The sequence below is a fragment of the Prionailurus viverrinus genome, chromosome C1 (genome assembly GCF_022837055.1).
Source record: "Prionailurus viverrinus isolate Anna chromosome C1, UM_Priviv_1.0, whole genome shotgun sequence".
Lineage (NCBI taxonomy): Eukaryota > Metazoa > Chordata > Mammalia > Carnivora > Felidae > Prionailurus > Prionailurus viverrinus.
In genome coordinates, this window is record NC_062568.1 from 122,388,509 (window position 1) to 122,415,063 (window position 26,555).

The window sequence follows — 26,555 nt, forward strand, 5'->3', positions numbered from 1 at the left end:
ATCTTAACAATATTGAGTCTTCTGACCATTCAATGTGGTATATCTCTCATTTATTTAGGTCTTTGATTTCTCAGCAGTGCTTTATAGTTGTTAGAGTGAAGGAAGGATATACACATCTTTTGTCATATTTATCTCTATTTCATATTTTATTTGATACTATTGTAAATTATGGTTTTAAATTTCAATTTTTGTTTATTGCTAGTGTATAGAAATACAATTGATTTTTATAAATTGATCTTTATCCTGCAAACTTGTTAAATTCACAGGAAATTTTTTCTATAAATTCTAGTAGATTTTTTTTAAATAGACACACAGTGTCAGTGAATAAACAGAGTTCTGTTTCTTCCTTTGCAATCTGGATGCTTTCTATTTCTTTTTCCTGCCTTGTGACAATGGCTAGAATCTCCAGGAAATGTTGACTAGAATTATGGAAAAGGTATACTTGCTTTATTTCTGATCTTGGGGGGGGGGGGAAGCATTAAGTTCTTTACCATTAGGTTTGTACCCTTTGTCCAGTTGAAGATGTTCCATGCTAGACCTAGTTTGTTGAAAGATTTTTTGTTTTTTAATCAGTAATTCATGTTGGATTTTGCCAAATGTTTTTTCTGCATCAGTGGAAATGATTTTATCATTTTTAAGCTTGTTAATATGGTGAATCACTGATTGATTTTTCAGATATCAAACCAATCTTGCTTTCCAGAGATAAACCCCACTGGTAATGATATATTGTCCTTTTTATTTATTGTTATTTTCTTGTAATGTCTTTGTCCAGGTTTGGTGATAGTTTAACACTCGACAAATAGAATCAGCATTTTTTTTTTCTTAAAGTATTTTATAGAATTTATTAGGGAAGCTAGCTAGGTCTGGAATTTCCTTTGCAGGAAGATTTTTTTTTTTTTTAATTACAAATTCAGTTTCCTTAGTAAATATATGTCTATGTGAGCTATCTATTTCTTTTTGAGTGAGCTTTGGTATTTTTTGTGTGGAATCTATAGTGATGTCACCTCTCATGTCTAACATAGGTAATTTATTTATTTGCTTTTTTTTTCCTAATCAGTTTAATTCGTCGCTTATGAATTTTATTGATCTCATACAACAAGGTTTTGTTTCATTGGTTCTATTGTTTTTCTGCTTCCTATTTCACTGATTTCTTCTCTGTTCTTTATTACTCCCTTTCTTCTGATTTTGGGTTTAAGATGTTCTTATTTTTCTAGTCTTTAAAGGTACTCATTGGTTTGAGAACTCCCTTTTCTGATATAGGCATTTAGTGCTATAAATTTGTAAGTTCTTTTTCTGATACCTAAAAAATTTTTGTGTGTGTTGCATTTTCATTTTTGTTGATGTTGAAATACTTACTAGTATTTCACTTTTTCACTTTCTTCTTCTGAGTCATTTAGAAGTGCATTACTTAGTTTCCAAATATTTGGGGATTCCCAGATATATTTCTCTTCTTAATTTTTAATTTAGTTCCGTATCATAACAGAGTGTAGTTTGTAAGACTTAAATAATTTTAAGTTTATTAGGAATTGTTTTATGACCCAAAATATGGTATATCTTGATAAATGTTCTGTGTACACTTGAAAAGAATATGTTTTCTTCTTTTTTGGGTGGTGAGTGGGTTAGGATATTCTACAAATGCCAATTAAGTCAAAGTAATTGATAGTGTTGTTCAAATATTCTATATCCTTCTTTTTTTGAGAGAGAGAGAGTGAGCCTATAAGCGGGGCTGGGGGGTGGGTGTGTAAGTGGGGGAGTGATAGGGAGAGAGAGAATCCCAAGTAGGCTCTGCACTGTCAGTGCAGAAATGGATGTGGGACTCCATCTGATGAACTGTGAGATCATGACCTGAGCCAAAACCAAGAGTCAGACACTTAACCAACTGAGCCACACAAGCTCGGTTCTATATTCTTAACAATTAAGGGCATCACCATTCAATCTACCACCATCCTATAATAAGGTCTGAAATCTTTGTATATTCTCCTCCCCCTCTCTCATCCCTTTCCACATCTCTTTTATCATCAAATGCTTCTCATTGTACCTTCTAAATCACTTTCAGTGCATTTCGTCCTCTTCATCTCTGTTGTCACAGCCTAGTTTTTACTCTAGTCAACTGCTACATGACATCTGAGATCACCTCCTAACTGATCTTCTCCCCTCCAGACTTCATTTACCCTGGTTATCCTGCACACCACAGCAAAGTTCAGATGCGATTACATATAATTCCTTGTTAAAGTTTTGCAGTGTCTTGCTTCTGACCATGTAGAATTCACATTTCTTAACCTAAATGGAGGCGTTTGTGAATAAACACAGCTTAATCAGAAATAACATGCCTTTAAAAGAAGCAGTAGAGTGTACTTTTTAAGAACTTGGACTCAGGCAAGAATTCCTAGGTTCAAATTCCAGCTCTGCCAGGTTCCTAGCTGTGTGACTTTGTGCAATATTTAACCTCTCAGTGCCTCAATTCACTCATCTATAAGATGGGGTAATAATAGTATTCATTTTATAGAATTTCCATTAGCACTGTATGTGTTAATATATTAAAGTAAGCCTAGAACTGTACTTTGTACATAAAAAAATGTATAAGGAACATTAGTCGTTGGTGCTCTCGTTGTCATTATTATTATAAGAAAGGAATAAAAGAGAATTCTGTCCACTTTTGCCTGGCAATAGGAATAAGAGGATACATAAGACAGGAAGGGTTATGCAGAGGAGGCTCTGTTTGAACTGGTGGAGAGAGACAGACACGGGTGTGTAGGAATGATGAACACAAAGCATGTGGGTTTTTTGGAGGCAGCATATGGTTGGGTCATGTTTTTTGAGCCATTCACAATCTCTGTCTTTTGGGTGCATTTAGACCATTGCCAGTCAAAGCAGTTATTGAAATATTGGATTACTACCTACCTTATTCATTATTCTTTTTTATTTGTTGCTGTTTGTTACGTATTTCTCTTTTTGTCTTCTACTCTTTTTCTGCCTTTGGTGGTTTAAACTGATCGTCTTATATGACTGTGTTTTCTTTCTTAGCGGTTATACTTTTTTTAAATTTTTATTAGTGGTTTCCCTAGAGGTTACTATATAAAATTACAACTAATCCAAGTCCAGTTTCAAATAGCACTATACCACTTCCTTGGTAGTGTGCGTACCTTATAATAACAGAGTAATCCAAATTCCTCCCTCCTGTCCCTTGTATCATTGCTATCATTAGTGTCACTTATATGCAAACATACATAGCATGTACATACATATCAGGTATGTAATATGAAAGCATATATAGATATGAGCATACATAATTGAATACATTGCCACTGCTATTCTTTTGAACAAACTGTTATCTGTTAGATCAATTAAAAATAAGAAAACAGTTTTTATTTTTACCTTCACTTATTTTTTCTTTGAGAATCTTCCTTTTTTAAGTAGATCCGTGTTCCTGACCAATAGTGTTTTCATTCTCTCTAAGGAGCATCTTTGAACATTCTTGCAAGGCAGGTCTACTGGCAACAAATTCCTGCAGTTTTTGTTTGCCTGAGAAGGTCTTTATTTGTTCCTCACTTTTGAAGAATAATTTTGTAAGGTAGCGAATTCTATATTGGTGGGTTTTTTTTTCTCTCAGCCTTAACTATTTCACATCACTCTCTTCTTGCTTGCATGGTTTCCAAGGAGAAGTCTATACATCATTGTTCCTTTATATGTAAGGTGTTTTTGTTATTGCTTGTCTGGCATCTTTAAGGATTTGTACTTTGGGTTTCTGTAGTTTGAAACTGATATGCCCAGGTGGGTTTTTTGGCATTTATCCTGCTTACTATCATCTGAACTTCCTGAATCTTGGGTCTCGTGTCTGACATTAATTTTAACAAATCTCAGTCATTATTGTTTCAGGTATTTCTTCTCTTTGTTTCTTCTTCTGATATGCCCATTACGTACATATTACATCTTTTGTAGTTGTCCCCAAGTCTTGAATATTCTGTTGTTTTTCTCAGTTGTTTTTTTTTTCCTCTTTGTTTCTCACTTTGACAGTTACTATTGACATAATCTCAAGGTCAGAGATTGTTTGCTTGGCTATGTCCATTCTGCTATTAAGCCCATAGGAAGCATTCTTCATTTCTGTTACAGTATTGTTGTTGTTGTTGTTGTTGTTGTTTATTTCTAGCATTTGTTTTAGGTTCATTCTTAGGATTTCTACCTCGCTGCTCACATTGCCCCTCTATTGTTACATCTTGTCCACTTTCTCCATTAGAGGCCTTAGCATATTAATTGTATTTGTTTTAAATTGCCAGTCTGATAATTCTGTCATTCCTGAATGTCTGCTTCAGATGCTTTCCATGTCTCTTCAGGTTGTGTTTTTTGCCTGTTGGTGTTCCTTGCAATTTTTTCTTCATAACCAGACATGATGTGCTGGGTGAAAGGAGCTGCTGTCTAGAGGACTTAGGGATGTGGTGGTGAGATGGAGGGGGAGGGGAAGTATTCTGTGGCCCTATGATTAGGTGTCAGTCTTTTAGTAAGCCTATGCCTCTGGACAATGAACTTCACAAGTGGTGTTTCTCAACTTTTTTCTCCCTGCAATGGTGGGACAAGATGGCTAGAGTGAGCCTTTCCCCAGGTCAGTTGGATGTGTTAACACCCCAGGAGATCAGGCTTCCCTTAAGTAGTTTCTCCAGAGAGCGGCGTGCTTTTTCCCCTTTGCCAGAAACTGAGGGGATTATTCTCCCATGTTTACTACAGGATGATAAAAGAGATGTGGGGCTCCCCTAAGACTGATTCCCCCCTGGAATTTTAACTCTCAGAGCTGTGAGCACTGAGCCTCCAGCAATTTGTCAATTTAAGTTCAGGTTTTGCTATCCCAGTGCTGGCACCGAATCCCCCAGCAGTTTCTGCTAGTGAGGCTCTGCTTTGGCAAGCTGTGACTCCCTGTATTCACCTATCCATCTCTCCAGTCCTGGGGGCTGACATTTGTCCTGTGTCCTCCCCTCTCTTAGGGATCTAAGAAGAATTGTTGATTTTTTTTCAATCTGTTCAGCCTTTTACTTGTTAGGGCAGAGTGTTGACTTGCCCGCTCCTTACGTGGAAGCCCTTTTTACTAAATTGTATTGCCTCCTATTCTTTTTAGACCATAAGAAAGACATTATTATTTGTCATTTCCTCTCAGCAGCCTGGAAGCATGAAGTTTTTCTGGTGTGATGGGTACAATGGCTTTGGAAGCTCTCAGGAAAATTGTAAGAGAAATGAGACCATTGGATAACAAAATGCATGCATATGTCTGTTGAGAAGAAGATGTCTGATAGGAACAAGTAAGGCTAATGTCTAGAACAGAGCAAAACAATTAGCACATTTATTTCAGATCAGCAAATATATATTGAGTGTCAACTCTATAGTCAGTACTCAGACACTGTTCATGTTTCAATTATCAACTCCAATTATTGGTTCGACATTATGTCTCCTGTCTTTAGAAGATCCATTCATGCTGGCTGGGAGCTAGCAGTCTGTTTGAATTTTCAGAGATAAGCTAAAAGTTCATCTAATGTTTTCAACAAGGATGTCGCATGAGTCAAAATTGTCTTATGTGTACTTCTAAGCCATCAAAGGTTTTTTTTTTTTTTGTTTTTTTAGCCAACACATTCTAATTTAATCAACAAATTCTTAGTGAAAGAAGCAGTGGCACTGTGGGAAAACCCAATTCGGGTCATGCAGCTGTAGCCAAGTAACTGTATGGCTTGGGTCAAGTTATACCATCACTATATGGCTTAGTTTCTTCATTTGTTACATGATGGGGGCTGGACCAGAGCACTGCTCACCATTCTGAGTCACCTGAGGCTTTGCAATAATGTCAACACACAACCCCTCTTCCAGAAATTGGGGTACTGTTGGTTTGCTTTGAATCCAGTAATGAGTAGTTTCTTTAGAACCTTAGATAAAATCCATGTAAGACATTGACCAGGGAGATCCAATTAATTCCATGAAGTTATGGCATTCCCAGTTTAATCTTTGGCCATTGATAGCAAACAAAATTATTAAACGTAACTATAAGAGAAGGCTTATAGTGAACTCAATACTTGGTGTCTGATAGTTACCAAATAAAGGAAACATTTTCAAAGAATTAGTATACAATTAAAATATATTTGAACAAACTTCGTACTGAACTTGATAGAAGTGTTTTCTTTGATTCAACAGGTACTTCACATCTTGACATCTCTAAAGCCATCATGATAAAATCAGCTTTTGTTTTATAGATAGTACATATGGAAGGTACATGAAGGAACCTGGTCTGAATGTACCCTTACTCAGTGGCATGATTCAGAATGACATGTTTTAAAAAATGCTGAACAAAAATCTTTCCACCTTTTGGGGTCTAAATGTATAAAGAATACTGCTGGTTTGGTCCTTTGAAGTCATGAGAGTTTGTAGGTGTGCTTACAGTGGATCCATGTACTTTAATTTGTCAGTATTCATATTCAAAGAAGATAAGTACTTTATGGTTTGCATCCCAAAGGATGGGACTCCTATATTGTCTGTGTGTATATATATATTTGTGTGTGTGTGTGTGTGTGTATAGATATAGATATAGATATAGATATAGATATAGATATAGTTACTGACACAGTTACTGACCTTGCCATCTTTTGGCAGTATGACCTTAAATAGATTACCCTCAGTTTTACCATCTATAAAATGCATACAGAATAAAATTAATAATATATGAAAGAGGTCTAGCCCAGTGCTCATTAAACAGTAGCTTCTTTTATTCATTCATCCAGATACTAACAGAATGCTTACTATATGTCTGACTTTGTGTTTTGTACCGGGGTGATCGCAAAAAAAGTTTCCTAACCTTGTGGCTTAATGACCTAAAGAATGATAAAAGCTCAGGACAGGTGATGCAGCTGGTTTCCATGTTGAGCTTTATATTAATGGGTTTGTCATCATATTGTTACAAATATATGTAAAGTTAAAACTGTGGATAACAGTCTAGATTAGTTATTGGGTTGTTACAGTGGCTTTGCATTTTAATTTCAAAAATGTCTTTTGTACTAGATAAGCGCTTTGGCTTATTTGGAAATTTTCAAGAAATTATGCTTTTTAAACTAAACTGTTGTCTGTTTTTTCAAGTGAGTTACTTCACTCATTAGGGTAGAAAGTTGGATTTTATTGTAGACTGTCATGTTTTCTACATACTCTATATCCAGAGAATACAAATTATCCTCCACCCTCTATCAGGAACTTTCTATGAATAGCTATTAGAGTCTAGTCTGTATTATTATTATAACAACAGTAATTTCTAATGCTATCGAACTGAGTGGGTATCTGCGTTTTCATTATAACTTCTTTCAAACAATGAGTTGACAATTGAGCTGTAAAAATATTCTCTGTTCTGTCTTTGAAGGGATTCATTTTGGCAGCTTTTTCTTGTCATCTTTGTTGTCTTCTTTCTCTTTCCTTGAAAGTTCTATAAAATTATCTTCAAGTGAAATGAATGTAAAGTAGGAAATTGGCCATTTAGAGTATGTTTCCTACTGCAGGTGTAAGGCATAGTTTTTATGGAGAGTAAGGACATATGGAACCATTCTGATCATGTCACTGAACTGATCATAAACCTGTTGCTTTAAGTGATTTCAGTATGTGATAATAAGGATTTAATGGCTAAGGAGAACATCCTTCATGCTGAAAAGAGACTGTTCCTATTAAAAGTTTTATTTTCCACAGGAGAGATACAGATTAAACTTACTAGAGAGGGAGAGAGGGCAAGAGAAAGAAACAAACAAATGTAAAATCATGCCATGCCATCTATGGGTTTTGTTTTTGTTTTTAGATTATTTTTTTACAATAGAGAGTTTTAAGTATTTTCTTCTTAGAATAAAGCTTATGAAACAATGAGGATCCTGTGCTATTTCATGGGGTTTTATTTGTTCCTTTGTCATTTATGAATACCCAAATGTTCCACAGGGAGAATTTTGTAAGCTAATTGGAACCAAAAAGCAATTATAGGAAGTAGAACTGTAATCAGTGTGCCAAAAATATATATTTTTATCCACAATGAAAGTTAAATAACCTAGAAAATAGTTGTGATACTTCACACTTGCAAATCATGCATCTACATGATCTTTATTCTAAGAAGTGAAAATGTTTTTACACACCTTCTGATTAATTCACAGAAATCTCCATAAAGAGGGTAAATTAGAATTGTGGTTTTAAAGGGCCAGATTTGTCATCCATCTATGTAAGATGGCATTTGTAGAATTAAAATTAGACTCTGTTTCAGACTTGTTGTCTCCTGCCTTAGTTCTGTTTGTTAGACTATCCTACCTTTGTTTTGGGAGAGACAGTTATAATTTTTAACACCTCTAAAGAAAACAGATTTTTAGAGGCAGTTTAGTTCTTTTTTGGTAGAACAATTAGGAAATACAACATTGCTTTATGTAGAAGTTCTTCCTTTTTTAATTTTTTTTAACTCTTTGCCTCAAAAGAAAAACTAAAAAGTCAGACAATAAATAAAGCTTGGAGAAAGCTTGGGAGATTCTCCGCAGGGAAGCATTCCTACTCATACTGCCTCCATAGGCAAGGAGCCTGGGAGAAGGGTGGTTCTTGACTTGGCCATGGGCAAGAAGGTGTTAAATTCCCCTTTGCTATCATCTTAGCCCTCAAGCACAGTGGTCATGGTTGAGTTTGCATGCAGCAGATGGACCATTGTCTTAGTTTACCATGTCAAGAAATTTTACTTCCCATATGCCTACTATATTTAGTGTTCAGACAATCCAATTTTTTAACAGATATATTTTCCTCATTTTAACCTGGAAAAAAATAAGGGTTCAATTGGGAGGAATCTTTTTCATAGGAGACATGTTTTTTCTCAAACCTTTAGCCATTGATTCATAGTTTACATTCTGCCTGAATTTTCCCTTCTACCTCCCATTCTCTTAGCTAAATCCTTCTTTACTATCAAGCTCGATTTTGAGGTTACCTCCTTTGAGGTCTTCTCTGAACCAGAGAGCTTCTACCATAACACTTTTAGTGGGTCTTTATGGTCTGTTCATTCTTCTCCCTGCCTGGTTAGAGCACCCTAGAAAGATAGGAACTATGGCTTTCATATCTTTAGTGTTGAGCATAAAGTAGGCATTCAGTCCATGAATAAAGCTGTTCAGAGCTGCTATTTCTGTATGTTATTTACAAGTTTTCAAATTTATTGTTTATGAACCCAAATTACACTTTATGATGTTATCTGAAAGACCATTAAAATATTCATTCATCTTGTCAGATTTAAATTTATCTTTGTTCTCTCAGAATAGTCTTAAAGCTATTTAACCTTATGTCCTCGAATTCCTCATCTATAAAATGGAGATTTTAGTACTTAAATGATGCACAAGGGTTTCGTAAAAATCATAGGAAGTAAACTTGAAAGAAAATTGAAAAGAAGAAAAAGTGTATTTCTGTATGGCTAATGATGTTGATAGATATACTTCATTTTCCAGAAGTGGGAAAATTGTTTTTTTTAATTAAAAAAATTTATCTTCCCCATGTTTAATATGAAGAGTCCCACTAACATATATAAGCTCATAGACGACTACTCTGCCCTCCCAATTTCTGTACCCAATTCCTGAAACTTCTTTAATCACATATTAAACTTTTTACTCATAATTAAATATAAAAGCACAAGTGATAAATTCTGAAGGGAATAGTTAATGTAAATAAATAGGTAAGATCATGAGCCCTTTACTCAGAGCAAGGTTGGATGAGGAAGGCCTAAGATAGCCCAAGGAGAGTGAAGGAGATTGAGAAGGAAACCGAACAGGGGTTTATAGAAAACAAACTTGGCTTAGGGATTAGTTTGCTTACTTGTGGACTCGACTGTAGGAACTATTGACCTTTTGTGTTGAGAGCCTTAAGCAATCTGTCCTGTAACCCAGGCCCTGCCCAGAAATCCTCCAAGGCTCAGAAAGAGAGCTGCAGTGGAATGGAGTTAGTAGGTGTTTTTTCCCTGACATCTCTCCCTGCAACTTTATAGTAGCCAAATCATTTCAAAGGAGACTTTTCCTTTGCTCTACGTGAAGACTTTTTGGATTTCTTCTAGATCACACAGGAATATTAGCTACGATAGAATTTTCTAAAACTATATTTTTTTTCTCCTGATGTAAAATTCGGGTGTTAGGCTGCATCATAATCAGAGGCAAATAAGAACACAGACAAAAAATTTTTTAAAGAATAAAAATCTTTGTGAAGAAAACTGATTCTTGACATCAAAAGGCTCATTGCTTTGTCATTGTAATCCATAGAATAAACATCTCTGGGAACTGTTTTTCCCCATTCAGGTTCCTACTGCAGAGCATTTCTTTGTGAATCCCAAACTTGGTCTTGATCATCTTAGTGATACCTTTTTAAGCAGTGCCAGAGCACAGTTTTAAGGTATTCCCCAGTTAAACTTGGCTTTGCTTCTAAACTGCCTCTCAGCACTTGTCCGTCCCTTCTATAAAATCAGGAGAAGCCAAGGCAGAATTGAAATTGTGGATGTAGGGGTTAAAAAGCTATGTGAAAATAGTACAGTTTATTTGGTAATAGTATGTCATGCAGTCATGAGACCTTTATTTTGACAGGTGTTTACCTCAAAATATTGCATTAAATCAGGGTCCCTAATTACAGGGAAGAAGAAAAAGGCAGAGCGTGACTGTAATAGAACAGGGGAGGCCTGGGAGAGATGATTATAGACGATAATAGACATTAGTGAAGGCCCGTAAGAAACATTGTCCCTGGGTGAATGCCAACTGGCTTTGATTGAATAGATCATAAACTGAGTTTGCAGGAATGTTTCCAAGTATACACACTGTATTGTGGGAATTGGCAAACCTCCTGACAAAGTAGGTGAGGTCCTAATTGTTAATTCTCAAGATGGGCATTTTTAGTTAACAGCTCTTAACTTGTACTTTTCCTATGTTTGGTACAGGGCAAAATGTAGGTTATAATCTACCTGGAGGAGGACACTGCTGTCTAAGGAGAAGTTTAGACCGTGAAGTATTACCTCCTTTTTATCCCAATGGAAAGTAACATCATTAAGGGGACAGTTCTGAGAAATTCTGTTGTGTACTTTTTCTTCCATTATTTTATTACCATATAAGCGGCATTCTGCTGTAATTACTACAAGTGTTTCAATCACAGAATACCTTCAGTGGACCATCAGTCTGAAATTACATCTGATATAACTGTTGATTTGACAGCACGAGTGGTTTCAATAGAGTGTACACAGGCATGTGGCCTTAAGGCTATGTTTCAAATAATTTGTCAAATTATAACATATTGGATTTTAATTATTCATGGTAATTTGAATTCCTGAAGAGTGAATGAATGAATGTAATTTCTAAAAAGTCAATCCTGTGTACCCTGGAAAATAGAGGACTTTACACCAAGTTAAAATGAAAGTCATTTAGGACCTGAAATGTCGTTATCTTCTATAAATAAGTGTAATCAGATTAAATTACTGACATACTATTCCTAATTAAAAATTTGTGGATCAAATACGTCTTGGTAACAGTAACTGACTGGAGAACTATAGGGACTTAGGAAAAGTGCTCATATAAGCAAAGCACTTTGGTGGTAAAAGACACCTCAGAAATCCTTGGGTCAAACTCTGTCATTTCACAGGGGAGAATATTGAAGCCATGAAAGGTTAAATGACTTACTCAAGGATCAGAAGAACAGGAATAGAACATCAGACTCCCAACTGTCTATGCATATCAAATTATTACCTCATAGGTTTTTTTCTCTAATCCAGAATTCTGCAAAAATCTACAAAGATAACCAGAGCAAAGCTAATTAAGGAAACATTATCTGAATGAGATCCTTGAAGATGGTAACCAAGTTTATTCATTTTTAATCCCCTAGGATGTAGCATAATGCCTCACACATATTAGGTAGTCAGTACACTTTTCATTATAGCAGTAATTTTGTTCTTAGTAGAAAGGAAATTCTTTTAAAATATCTAATTCTTAGTAGAAAATTACTTAGGAGAAAAATATCTAATGCTGCCATGACCATTTGACGTGGATGGTGCTTCGTGATCACTTAGGACTAAAATCACCAAGGATAAGAAAACACCATTAGTAGTTTGCCAAGAAAAACAATTTTCTGTATTTTGGACCTTTGTCAAGCCTGGTTTACTTTTTCAGTTATATGGCCTCTCCCCAAATAGGATTTCTTCCAAGATGTGGTAGAACCTTGTTCTTCTATCCAGATTTTGTATTAAGTAACCACTTAGGATTTGGCTTACCTACATGCAGATTGGTTTTTGCTTGCTAAAATTTTTTTTTATTTCATCAAAGATATTCTCTTGTTTAATTCACCAGAAAATCAGAGTTACAAGATTTTGGTTCAGGATTACATCATGTACAATATCTTACCTAGTGAGACTTTAGAGGAAAAGCCTCAAGACGCCCAAAACAAGAGAGTTCCCTTCCCTGCTAGAGAAATCCAGGAACCCCATAGAATACATTTTTTGGATAACAAGAAAAATGTTCTGCAAAGTCTCAAGCTGCTGTTACATTCATCTCACATATAATAAGTGTAGAAATATAGCTTATGGCTTTTTAGTGGGGTTTTTTCTTAGTGTACATTTCACAACTTTAAAATTTTTTTAGAGTTTTTGACACTTCCTTCTGCCAAAATCTCAGTGATGTAGTAAACACAAACAATTTTGCATGCATTCAAAAAGACATCACATATAATCGAGGCTTTTGTCATATGTTTTGATGATTCGATGCAATTATAAACCCTTACAGATTGGAGGTAAATTTAATTTCAAAGATCCTAGACCAAGATGCAAGCTTTTAAAAGTTATTCGGAATTCTCAGCCCATGACAGCCACTTAACTGCAAATGAACAAGTCTAGGAATATGAATTTTATATAGTCTTTTGAAAAACTTTGGAAGTGTATGCATTGGACAAAAGTTAAAGATCCTATTCTCTTTTGACTAGCAAATGATAAAAACACATGGCTGTGGTTTTGTTCTTATGTGCATGCATGAGTATTTTGGAATTCATTGTAATGACCATTCAGTATAACCCTATGCATTATGCTTGGCAAATCTTCAAGTTGTTCACTGGTGGAAAAATGTATACCTTACTCATCAGGTAAGAAACAGTTAATGATAAAAGAATGTGTGTACTTGGAAGAATACATGGGCACATTTGAGATAAAGAAATGGACTCTCTGAATGTAGTATTTATGGTTCAAGATTTTGAGAATCTGTGTTACTTGTGGCCTAGCAAACTGTCTTAAGTATAAGGAGGATGGTGAGACTATTCACTAGGCTAGGCTTTTCTGTGGTAATAACACATGAATAGCCAACAAAAAAAAAAACTTTTGACCTGAGAAAATTGATTGGGAATAATCAAAAAGCAGTATTGTGGGGAAAAAATAGAAAATTGTTATTTTTAGCATTCATCAAGTACTTTCACACATGTCAATTCTTTGATCTTTGTATTACCCTAGTGAGGCATGTGTGGCAGATCTTGTCATCATTCTTGTTTTACCACTGAGATTTGCCTAAGGTCACACAGTTGTTGTTTTTTTTTATAGCAGAGCTGGAGAGAGAATGACCTCTTCCAGTGCCACATCCCTACTGTGTGGTAATGACTTTCTGTGTTTTCCAAGAACTAGCACTGGTGTATATCTAACTGATAACAATTGTTACAGTATGATGGCAGCTAGGATCGCAGATGGCCCCTTAACCAAAGGTCAGTTTCAGACAGGATCTTTGTCCTGGTCTTCTCTCCTTTTCCTGTCCTTTGCATGTACTCACAAAGCCTGTCAGGATAATTGCAAAAATAGTGTGTGGTACAAGCTATCCGTCATCTTTCCATCTGGTCAGTAAATTAATTTGTGTATTTGCCTATATTCCCACAATTCATGGCTACCCTGTCTGTTTTCTTCCCCCACATACTCAGACTGTACATTTCTGACAGTGAGAGAGGACTGGGTAGGGTGACAGTTGCTCTGGCCATTTACCCATGTGTGATAAATTGCTTAGTAATCTCCACAGCACCTTCATGCATACGTTGAAAGTGTTTAGGGCATTGTAACTGGGGAAAATCTCCAATCTTTCATAAATAACCATTAATCTGTCCCTTTTAAATTCAGCTTTCCACATCTGTTTCAAATTGTTCAGTGCTATTCCAGGAGTGCATTAAAGCTCCAATCCAGGTGGTATTAAGGGGATAAATGAGCCACAGGGAAAAGACACTCTGTATTTTTCTTAAAGCAATTCTTGCTCCTTTTTTGCAAAGTTAGGAGCCAAGCAATTTACGATTAAGATTTTTGGAGGATATCCTCTATCATTTTAAGCCATCCTTGTCTATGGGTTTTAAAAAGGCAGCTTTAGCTGTGCCTTGCTAGCATACATTAACGTTTTACTCTGTACGGGTAGATGTAAATACCTTTCTATGAGCAAATTTAAAATCCTTTTAATTCATTATGGTTCACTGTGGATTCTTGTTGGGGAAAAATGACCTATAACCTAAAAATGAAAAAATTTCAGCTAGAAGTAAGGAAGTGTCTGAATGTGCATTTACATTTGTGATATTCAGGAATTTCAGAGAAAGTTATCAATAATTCTAGTTTAACACATTTTTGTAAAGGAAGCAACTCGCTTTTCAGGACAGAAGTCATTATTTTATGAAATGTCAATAGTATTTTGTGTCTGCTCTACTTTTATTTAATGAAAATTATAAAAGTACATCTTTTCTTACTGTGAATAGCCCATGACGTGTTTTCTCAAGTACTTTCCAAAGAAAATATGTTCTTAAGACTTAACTAATCTGTACTGTGTTAGATTTACAAAAGTCACATCACGTAATTTAGAGAATGCCCTGCAGAAAAAATGCATATGAAGACGGCACTGTATGGTACGTCAGATGACATGTAGCAATGAAACAGGAATGTTTTCAAATTGACCTTGAAGAAGTTAAGGAACTCCCAGGAACGAATGTCAGACAGGAGGATAACTGAAAGATTTCCTATCCGTGGCATTTGTAAGAGGCATAAAAGGAACGACAGGTTGATTTTCTGACCCAGAATACAGTGCCCACACCAGAATGTAAAGAAGAAGAAAATTCAGCTGCATGCCTCTCATCAAAGTTAGTAAAAATTTCATAAATAGATCATCACATAAAGTGCACAAAATCATTGGCTTTGAAAATGGTTTATTTCATCGCAACAGTCTGGTGTTCCATCCACGCGTAGGGGATTGACAGCTTCTCCACCCATTGGCATTAATGAATTATCAATGTACATCCCACACACATCCACCAGGGAAGCAAAGACACTCCTCCTACACATTACTTTGTTTTTAAATCTTCCAAATGTTGTAGGATGGTTATTACCTTAATAAGTGGAAAATCATTGAATACAGCTCATATTCTCTCCCATAGCTAAAACTGACATCTCATAGGAATTAGTGAGGAAATGCAGTTTTATTCATGTGTTAAGATATGTTACATTATCTCTCACTTCTTTGTCATCTCAGGGAAACCTAAGACCATTAAAGAAATGTAACCTGCATTGCTATGCTAAGGCATTTCATTAAGGAAAGAACAATTCAGAATGACCTTGGTAGTCTGTTGAGTGAAAATTTCCCCCTCCTGAGAGAACTCCAGTCGTGTTCTTGAAATGCAGTGAAAAAGAACAAAATGGTTGTTGATACAGTAACCATATGTCCTGGTTTACCCATAACGGTCCCAATTTATACCTTGTGTCCTGACATCATTATTAATCACTACCCTTTCCTCTCAAAAGATCCTGGTTTGGGCAGAAAATTGCATGTTCACCCTAGTTTTAGAACATTTCTTACACAACTATGCCCCTTCCCCTACCCTCTAGGACAGTTAGAGTTCCCATTCATGCTTTTCAGGTAGAACTCTTGGTTTTACAAAGGAAGAAAGACAAAAAAGGGGAACCAGTCCATGCATCTTCAGAAACTATAAAATTCGTTACTGTGTCTTTTACTCTTGCATTCTTTGTGTTCTTGCCTCCTTTCTCTCTCTTTTATGCATTGCCTTCTTCAACACAGTGTGTACTTACATAAAATGTCAGAGACAGGTCAAGCAATGCCACTATAAGAATATTTTCATATAGAAACAGTTTAATGCTGCTCAGTGCTTGACACAGTATAAAAGGAAAGTGTGGTGTGTTTTATTCTTTCCAGCTCAGAGGATTTGGAGGTCATGCTACTCATTGACATAGGACTATCAGATTGAGAAATACCTCAAATTATAGACATTTGCTAAATGCTTACTATGCATTTGGCACTCTCTTGTAAAAGAAAAAAATGATGAAGATATTGTCCTGGTTTCAAAGAATTCAGTCGAGTAATGGAGAAGACCATGCAGAGCAAGAATGACATCCATGTGGTGGTATAGCACTCCTAGTATGTGAAGGTGTAGTAGAACAGGGTGAGATTACATCTGCACCTGCAGACTGATGATGGTTTTAGAGAAGAGATGACAGATTAGTGTGTGCACCAAGCTTTGGTGGAGGAATAAGTCCAAGTATCATTCTATATTTGGGGGACCCTGTGTTTTGTTTTGGGGAAATAAGTGGGATTATGTTGGCCAACAGGCGCTGTCACAAAATATCTCTGCTTCTCTTTACTTTCCATAGATGAGACCATTTGTTCTTTTTCTGATGAAGAATGTGAATTGACAGTTCACCATTCTTACAATAGCTATCATTTTCCATCTTGTTGATTTATCTTCAACTACAGTTTTGAAAGACCATCATAAAGCTCTCTCTTTGGCTTCTCCCCTGCAAAATAGACTTATTTCCCTTAGTGCACTCTTATTTTACTTTTTAAACAGTCAGCCTTATCCTTTTCTCTTCTGAGTCTTCTCCTGTGTATGGCTCCCACACACATACCCATATATATTGTACTCAAGTAGCATTGCAGTGCATTTATGTAAAAAGGTCTGGCAAGGCATACAGCCCCCCACAAATCATACTTGTTTACTTGTACCTCTGCGTCATGCCTAAAATAAATAAAGCACTCAGAGGATGCAGTCAAATGAGAGTAACACTTCATTCCAACCTTAGAGCTACTGTGTTTTCATCACCCTCTAGTCTGTGACTCTCCTCCCTCTGGTGCATCCTTCCTGCCTCCTGGTTACACTAATTCCTTTAAGTTCTGTTTTCTATCTTCTTCTATCTACAGTTTCCTCCATGACACTCCTGCTCCATTGACTTTAAGTTTCCCCTCTGTATAATTGCCATTAAATCCAGGTTATGTGTTCGGATGGATTATATCATCACTTCCATTATTGACATTCCCCCTGGTTTTTAACTCCCATGGTCTTCTCTTCCTCACCCACTCCTCAGGCAAGCCCCACAGACTGTGGTGCAGTAATGTCTCCAGCAAAGGTCCCCTTTCTCTCTTACCATGATACAGTCCTCTAATGATATTCTCACCTACCAAGCCATGCCCATCTTGCACATGGATGCCAGTTTACTTCTTCTATAACACATAACCCCTTCATGGAAACCCCCTCACCAGTGATAAATTCAGATGTCTCCGTCAAACTGGCTCCCTGCAACCTTTTAGCTCTATTTTCCTCTGTCCTCCTCTATGAGTCTAATGCTTGTGTAGAGAGGCAGTGCTGAGCTCTGAACTTAGAACATCTGAATTTGAAATCTGGTTCTGTCACTTTCTGGCTCTGTGATCATGGGGTGATCATTTAACTTCTCTGTGCCTCATTTTCCTCACCCATAAAATGGGGATAGTAATTGGGCCTATCACAAAGAATCATTGTAAGGATTATGAAATGCTCAGAGCAGTGTGTAGCATACAGAAAGGGTCCAATGAGTATAAGCCATTATTAGACTCCATTTGCTTTTCCTATACACAACCTGTATTTTTATATCCCTATGACTTTCTCATGCTTTATTTTGTTTTTGGAATGTTTTCCTCCATTTTCATCTCTATTCATTCAAACCCTGCACATTTTATGTTCGTATTCCCCCTCCCTCTTCCATGCAGCTTTCAGGCAAATATTGAAAACGTCTCTCCAATTTCCATAGCCTCTCTTCTGCACCTAACAGTGTTTGGCCCTTTCAACCTTATATTATAATTATGTGTATACGTATCTTTCCTCTGAAAATATAGGGGAAACAGAAACTGACCTATGAAATTGTGCATTTTCCTCAGTGCCTAACCAAATTAATATTAGATACTGTATTTGTTGAATAAATGAATATTCCACTTGTTCACTTACCTTTTCCCTGATACACAAGTGCAATACAGTTTTAGAAACTTGCCCAAATTAACATCTTTTCTTTGCTTATTTAATTGATTTCTCTTTGTCCTAACCCCACCCTTCCCCCTTTTCAACTACACTTCCCCTTTCTTCCCCACTCCCTTCCTGCCTCTTCCCTTTTCTTCTTTTCTTCCTCCTCCTCATTTTCTTTAACTCTGTATTCCCACTTTGTAAAATTTTCTCAACAACCTCATAGCCAAGCTGTCTAGGCACAAAGGGATACTGCTTCAGGAGGGAAATATTTTATCATTTTTTGTTACTTTTCTTTGTCAAAAATAACTGAGCATGTGACATCCAATCATAATGCTAATTACTCATCTGCATTACTGAGAATTGGGCAATTGTTAAATAGCAAATAAAAATAAGCCCAATTTTTAGACAAGGAGAAGTAATCTCCCAAGCACTTTTAAATTCCATGCTCTGATTGTCACCCTGTGTTTTGAGTATAATTTGTCTTTCCGGAGAAGGGAAACAACTGTAGGTTTAGTGTCATGAGATTCTTTGTGTGTGAAGTAAAACAGAATGTTACGTTGTTTCAGGCGTGCAACATAGTGATTTGACAGGTGTGTATGTTGCGCTGTGCTACCATCTATCACCTTACAGCACTACTACAATACCATTGACCGTGTTCTCTATGTTGTACCTTGTATTCTGGTGACTTACCCATTCCATAACTGGAAGCCTGTATCTCCTACTCCCCTTCACCCATTTTGCCCATCCCCATCCCTCTACCCTGTTCCCACTGGCAATGACCAATTTGTTCTCTGTATTTATGGGTTTATTTCTGATTTTTGTTTGTTCATTTGTTTATTTAGAGTCTACATAAGTGACATCATATGGTGTTGGTCTTTCCGTGACTTAATTTGCTGCCGAAGATGGCAAGATCTCATCCATTTTTATGTCTGAGTAATATCTCATTGTATGCATACACCACATCTTCTTTATCCGTTCATCTATCAGTGGACACTTGGGTTGCTTCCATATCTCGGCTGTTGTAAATAATACTGGAATAAGCCTAGTGGTGCATATATCTTTTCAAATTAGTGTTTTTGGGTTTTTTGGGTTAATACCCAGTAGTGGAATTACTGGATCATATGGTACTTTTTTTTTTAATCTTTTGAGGAAAATCAATATTGTTTTCTACACTGTCTCTACCAATTTACATTCCCTGATGAGTTATTTTTAAAAGAGGAATTTGATAAAGGGTCTCCAAGAGTAAATTCTTAAGTATATTTTTTGTCCATTCAGTGCTTATGTTTTCCTTATTCTGCCAATTTCTTTCCTCCCTTTTCTCATTTACAATGTCATTTTTACATATTCTTTCCTCTAACATCTTAATTGTCCTCTTTTCTTGATCAGTGCCCTAGCCTTTCTCCTAAATCTGAAAACCACCTAAAACGTCATATCATGTTGTTTTCCACAAGTCTTGAAATGTCTCCTGTCTTATTAGGAGTTCTGTTAAAGATACCAATAGTAACCATTTAAATCACATCTCTAATTAATTGTAAGCCTGCACAAAACCAATGTATCTACTTGTATTAGTGAATACAAAATAGAAAAATATGCTATTCTCTCTGTATAGGATTGAGGAGTGTAAAGTGAGTAAGATTGAATGGTAGTTTGGAAAGTCAAACTTGAATTCTTATTTTAAAATTATCATCTAAAACAATATATAAAGTTTAATTTCAAAATCTCTCTACTTCTGCTTTTCTTCCTGAGCCATAATAAGTAAATCAATGCTTAGGACTGGATAAAACACGTAAGTAATTTTGAGGACTCTGAGTAACAACACTATGTATACAGCATTATGAGATTATCATTTGTGGTAAGTGGGTTCTCAACACTGGTGTTTCCCCCCCTAATTTAGGGTAGAAATTTAGCATCTGGAGAGGTTGGATTTTTTCCAAGTGATGCTGTCAAGCCTTGCCCCTGTGTAAGTATGAGTATTTTCTTTCCATTTTTTTCTGGTTTTGATGCTATAATTAATTGTGCAAGAATGTACAAAGGATACAATCTTGTCACTCAATAATTTTATTAATGTTTTCTAGAGGGATCATATTATTTCAAGTTTGAATGCATGGTCAATGTTATTAAAAATTATAAAATCACTATGATTCCACTCCATTAAAGATACTTTTTAATGGTATATGCAAGGGGAAAATTTAACAGTAGAATTTACAAAATTAAACTTCTGTGGGGTGTTAGAAAGAATAAACCAAAGCTACAGATTAGATGCATTTTCCCCCTTTCCATGGAGGTGAGATTTAGTTTAGTTTAGTTTAGTTTAGTTTAGTTTAGTTTCCATGGAGGTGAGATTTAATTTATTCCTAGCCATTTTGGGTTATAGAGAGATATTATACTTCAACTAGTGTGTTTGAAAGCATAATAGAAAGCATGAAGGTCCACGAAATCTTTAATCAAATCTCTAAATACGTTTTTCTGTGCTTTAGTTTGTCATTACTATTTCTTTAATGTCATAATGGCATTTTCGGATGTCATTAGATACAAGGAGAATGAATGAGTATTTACTCAAATATTATGGATGAATATAACATAAAATGTACTCTCTGGTACCTTATTAGATTTATAAGTTTCTGTTTAAGGTGACATTATTTTATCATAATTTGGTGTTTAGGGTGGATTTTTCTATGAAACTTTTGAAGTTCATAATGGTTTGAAGTAAATGAAATTCCTTTACTAATATAATGGAGTTAATGGTTAAAGAAAACTATCCTTAAATTATCTCGCTTGCTATAATATTTCAATCCTTTCTATATTTACAAACTCTCTTTAATATTATAAATGTGCATGTCTGCCATCCTTTATTTCAGAATGTAGTCTGTAGACTAATTCACTCTTCTCATTCCAGCTTCATTAATTTCAAAAGTGAAGGGAACCAAAAAGCATTTGCTATTCTATTGATTCTGTGATCTAATGTCACATGTTTTTTTTATCTAATAATCTTTAAAAACTGTTGAATTTTGATACCACTCTTATTTAATTGTGTAAGTAAAATGAGTTTTTAGTTAGTTTTCTGTTGCTTGTATGGACAAGATTTAGGATTCCTATACTTAAAACAATGATATTTATATGTAGGCAGGTAGCAGGAAATCTCCTACGTCCTAACATTAAGATGTTTGGGAACCTAAAGACATCAAATCAAGAATATTAAACATTTCATATACCAAGTGCTATTATGCTTGTACAGCCTTTTACATAAGGCATAAAATGAACATTTGAACTTTTATTTTAGGAATATTCTGGCACATAAGTAGATATTTAATACATTTTGTTGTATGGATGAACAAAGGGGTGAAAAAGCAAGCCAAAGTTCCTAGCTGAACCTAGGTAATTAACAATGGTAGACAGTAATTATATCAGCTTATATTTAATGGTATTTGGTGACTCAGTTACTAGAAGGAAAAACGCATTCAGAATTTAAAGCTGGTAAGGAGTTGTAGAGGAATACATAATTATGGATGGGGCTACTAGCTAAATGCTGTTTTATAGCTCAAAGTTAATAAATAGTTATTAAAATTTTAGTGCTTACTTAATACAATTATAGATTCATTCGTTGGTGGCAGGATATGTTAGGTGAAGATTAGTAGAAGGAGAGATGGGAGGAAGGGTAGATTGAAAGAGTTTAGAAGGTGGTATCTCTTTTGACCCTGGGACATTTTGTTTATCAGGGAATGGAATATTCCATTCTGAGTTCAAGAGTTATTCTTCTGTATGTGCTGTGCTAGTTTCTTCAAATGTTCAGAGAGAAAGTTAGAACTGAGAAAAACACAGGAGCATAAATGAAACAGTTTTATTTCTGGTAATACGGTACCTGGAGACCAAGCCTGGAGCTGCAGCACAGTGCAAATTTGGGTATCTCTGTGACTCCAGGAGTCCTCAGTGGATGAACAAGAAGAAAACAGTTCCATAGAGGAAGATATGCCTTTCCTCATCTTGGACCTGGGTTGGGAAGAAAAAAGAAAGCAGTCTCCCCTAAGAATTCCTAGCCTTAGATCCAAAAATCACCCAGGTGTGGGGCTTGAATTCATACCAGCTCTGTGACCTAAATAACTGTAAGCTACAAACAGTTTAAAATGATTCCACGTTGATTGTTTCCAATACAAGTACAGATTGTTTCTGGATTGGAGCCTCATTGCACATGGTCCTCAAAGGATTTCTATCGATACAGTCCTAGGGAATCTAAGTTCACAACATGGGATCATCAAATTCCTAATTAAAGAAACCATCTTGGGGCGCCTGGGTGGCGCAGTCGGTTAAGCGTCCGACTTCAGCCAGGTCACGATCTCGCAGTCCGTGAGTTCGAGCCCCGCATCAGGCTCTGGGCTGATGGCTCAGAGCCTGGAGCCTGTTTCCGATTCTGTGTCTCCCTCTCTCTCTGCCCCTCCCCCGTTCATGCTCTGTCTCTCTCTGTCCCAAAAATAAATAAACGTTGAAAAAAAAAAAAAAAAGAAACCATCTTAAGCAAAGTTCAGCAGGAAAAATAAAATTCAGAATTAGACACACAAAGACAGCAGATACTGTAATTATCAGGTACGAAGTTCAAATTTTTATATTTAATATGGCTGAAGAAATAAGAGAATAAAAGTCTAAGAAGAGAACAGGTCACTAAGTTAACTGGATATATTTCACAAAGAATCAGACAGAATAAGTGAAATGAATACTTTAATGGAAACATTACATCATATGTTAGACACAATTGGATAGAAAATTGGAAGACAAATCTGAAGAAACTTCTCAATGAGTAGTCCAGAGAGATTAAGAAATGGAAATCTAACAGAGAATGGAATGATAAATTTCATATGCATGTTATTGAAAGAGAGAATAGAGATGATTGTGAAAAAGCAACATTCAAGGGGTGCCTGGGTGGCTCAGTCAGTCAAGCATCTGACTTCTGCTCAGGTCATGGGTTCATGGTTTGTGAATTCAAACCCCGCATCAGGCTCTGTGCTGACAGCCTGGAGCCTGCTTCAAATTTTGTGTCTCCCTCTCTCTGCTCCTCCCCTGCTTGTGCTCTGTTTGTCTGTCTCTCTCTCAAAAATAAACATTAAAATAAAAGCACTATTCAAATAAGTAATGGCTGAAAATATTCCAGAACTTACAATAAAACCAATCTTAAGAGTCAAGAAGGATATATAAAATTAATCAACAGCTAGATGCATTTTAGCGAAACTTGAGAACATCTAAAATAAGGAGAAAATATTAAAACCAACCTTAAAGAGAATTCAGATTACCTATAAAGGGTTGATCATTTGACTCATATCTAACAACAGCAATAATGAAGGCCAATAAAAGTTTCCATTTTTGGTAATTGTCCAGTAGCCCCTTTTGGATCAATCCTCCAACAGAAAACAACTATAAACCCCAGGCAAGATACTAAAACAACAACAATCTGAAGGCACTGGCTAAGAGAAGAGTTGACACTCAGAAAAAGGGGATGATGCTAGGTTAGTGTCCTGGTTTTATGACTGGCTTGAGGACAGATACTCGGCTGGGCTGTGCTATGCAGGGGAGCTAAACTTCAGATAGAAACCTCACAGCATCACTGGCTTGAAGAAGCAGAGTGTGGAGTTCGAAGGAAACAAAGGGGAAAGGGAGGCAGGAAATCTTAGAAAGGACAGTGTCAAAGAGGGAGGAACCTCAAGTTCTGTGTTATAAGCTTTGCCTCAGTTTTGCCATGTGGTACAGACTCCCAAGGAGCTCAGTTCAGGCTGCAAGAACTACACTGAGAATTCATCTGCCAGTCACCACAGGGGAGAGAGTTTGCGGTTGGAGTTCAGCCAAGTTAACTGCCCGCTTTAAGAAAAATCACACTCTTTGTAGAAGCATCACAGAATCCGGAGCTTCTACAGCATATTGTTCAAATTGTCCCAGATATTGTTCAAAACTACTCAATGTATAAAGAATCGGGAAAACACAAACTATACCCAAAAAAGAAAAGGCAATCAAGAGAGAACAACCTTGAGATGTCCCAAATGACGGAATTACAGGAGAAGATTTTTAAAGCAGTTGTAACTAAGTTCAAGGACATAAAGGAAAGTATGTTCATTATGAATGCACAGGAACACCTCAGCAGAGAAATAGGAACCATTGAAAAGAAAACCAAATGGAGATTCTATAATGTGAGACTTGAATATCTGAAGCAATAAGAATAATATGTTCAAAGTTTTGATAGGAAATTAGTTAACTTAGAAATCTATCTTCCTCCGTTAGGATGAAGTAATGACATTTCCAGCCAAAAAAACACAGAAAGTTCACTTCTAACTGTCCCATCTAACTTCTATGAGATGTACTTCTGGAAGAAGTACATATCTTATATATATTACTTTACATGTGTGCTATATTCCCAGTATAATATTTTTAAAAACTGTATGACCATAGCCAAAGTTTGACAGTGTAAACAGCCAGTGATGAAGGTAGAAAAAAGCATTCGGGAAAAATGGTCAAAGATGAGAATATATTCAAAGATAGGAAAATATCCAGATGAAAATCATCTATAGTTTTATATAAGAAAGGGTCCCAAAAAAGAAGTGGGGAGGGCCTATGACAGATGGAAAAAGACAGGATCCCACCCTGGTTATGGGGATCATTGCTGAGAAGATAGTCCTGGTGCTTCACACATCAGAATACACTCACAGAAGAGCAAGAGTTTTGTTGTTTTGGTTTTTGTTTCTTCTCTCTAGGGAGAAAGATTGGTTTAGGATTAAACATGAATTTAAAGGGTACAAAGAGGGAGAAGGAAGGAGGAACTACTTTTCCATCAGGTTTCAGAAGCCATGTATATCTTATCATCTAAAGAGAAATCGTTGAAGATTGATTACTGTTTGTGAAAACACCTGGTATAAGAAAATATTTGCAGGATTTGAATGGGTGTAGTATATTATATTCTGTGTATCAGGATTTTATATGGTGATGACATTAAAAATGTGACCCACAGTATAGAAATATTTAAATATTAATAACTTCGGAGATGTTCTGTCCAGAAAGATAATTTTGTTATATATAACTATTATCTTGGAAGGTCAAAATAGTAACAACCCTTTATGAAAACTGACATAGCAAAGAGACATATTTACATTGATTAGAACTCTGTTGCAAATTAAGGATAATAGTATTTTTAATCACCTAATATAAAAAGGCCCAGGAATACTATGGGATGTATACATCAAAGACTCAGATGATTCATGAAAAATCTCTAAATACAAAACAAACTATCTATACTCCTTGTCCTTTCTTAGGAATTTATAAGCTTTGTTGCCCTCTAATAGTATGTATTTTCTTTCTTATTCCTTGAATATTAACATACCTTATTTGGCTTTGTTCATTTTCTGGTTGCAATCAGAAACTAGAAGATTTTTTTCTTTTTCTGTCTTCATTTGTGTAGAAAAATGTAACATTTTTCGCTTTTGCAAATCTCCATAGATGAAGGAAAAATGAATATTTCCCATGACTTTTCAGCATCAAAATGTTTTCAAAATCAGAATTTAGAATTTGTGATATGAGTCTATTTCCAATATATATTGTTTATTTTGCCTGTTTTCTGGGAAAGCCGAGTGCCATTTGGTTTTCCTAACATTTTCATTTTAATTTTCTATGATAGGATTGAACTGCCTTAATAATAAATACCAAAGGCTTCCAATTCATATTTTTCCTGTTATCTCTCCTCTTGGAGGTACAGTGGTGGTAAAATGAATGAAAGAATGAATTAAAGTGAAATGAATTATTTTCTACTTATCTGACATATACTATGATTCACTTCGTATAAAATTGCCGATGGATAGTTCCAGGAGTGTGCTATTTAGGGTTTTATAGAGCTGAGTCAGCTGAACTGAATTAATGATTGGTTTCTAAAAGCTTCCCTTAAGTAAACTTAATCTATTTTTTTGCCTTTTTATATCTCAGGTCCCCAAACCAGTAGATTATTCTTGCCAACCCTGGTAAGTATTAGAAATGTTTATGTAGCTAAGTTGAAATACCATACCCTTAGCTTGAGGATGCCTTAAATGTAGGGGTACTAAACCACATTCCATTTCTATTGTCCTGGCTAAAGGTGTTTTCAGATACAACAAAACACCATAATGAATTTATATATTGCTGACCTTTCCATAATTTCATCAAAGTGGTGTGTGTGTGTGTGTGTGTGTGTGTGTGTATGCACGTGCATGTGTGTGTATGCATACACATATTTGATTGTAAATTCAAAGCTTATAACAGCCACAAAAAGGAATGGAACATTGGCAACTATGTATCTTGTATTTTAG

The 26,555-nt window shown here is 35.8% G+C and overlaps 1 protein-coding gene and 1 long non-coding RNA gene across 2 annotated transcripts in view; one reads left to right on the plus strand and one right to left on the minus strand.

The window, feature by feature from the left end:
* The window catches only part of VAV3 (vav guanine nucleotide exchange factor 3), a 352,519-nt gene that overhangs the window by 290,770 nt on the left and 35,194 nt on the right, over positions 1-26,555 (plus strand). The window contains exons 21-22 of the mRNA XM_047870461.1: positions 20,144-20,209; positions 26,197-26,231. Coding sequence (XP_047726417.1) covers positions 20,144-20,209; positions 26,197-26,231 — 101 coding nt within the window. The remainder of the gene's footprint in view (positions 1-20,143; positions 20,210-26,196; positions 26,232-26,555) is intronic.
* LOC125172426 (uncharacterized) overlaps positions 1-26,555 on the minus strand; it is a 46,495-nt gene that overhangs the window by 10,496 nt on the left and 9,444 nt on the right. Inside the window, exon 2 of the long non-coding RNA XR_007154720.1 lies at positions 22,109-22,236. This is a non-coding gene — a long non-coding RNA (uncharacterized LOC125172426). The remainder of the gene's footprint in view (positions 1-22,108; positions 22,237-26,555) is intronic.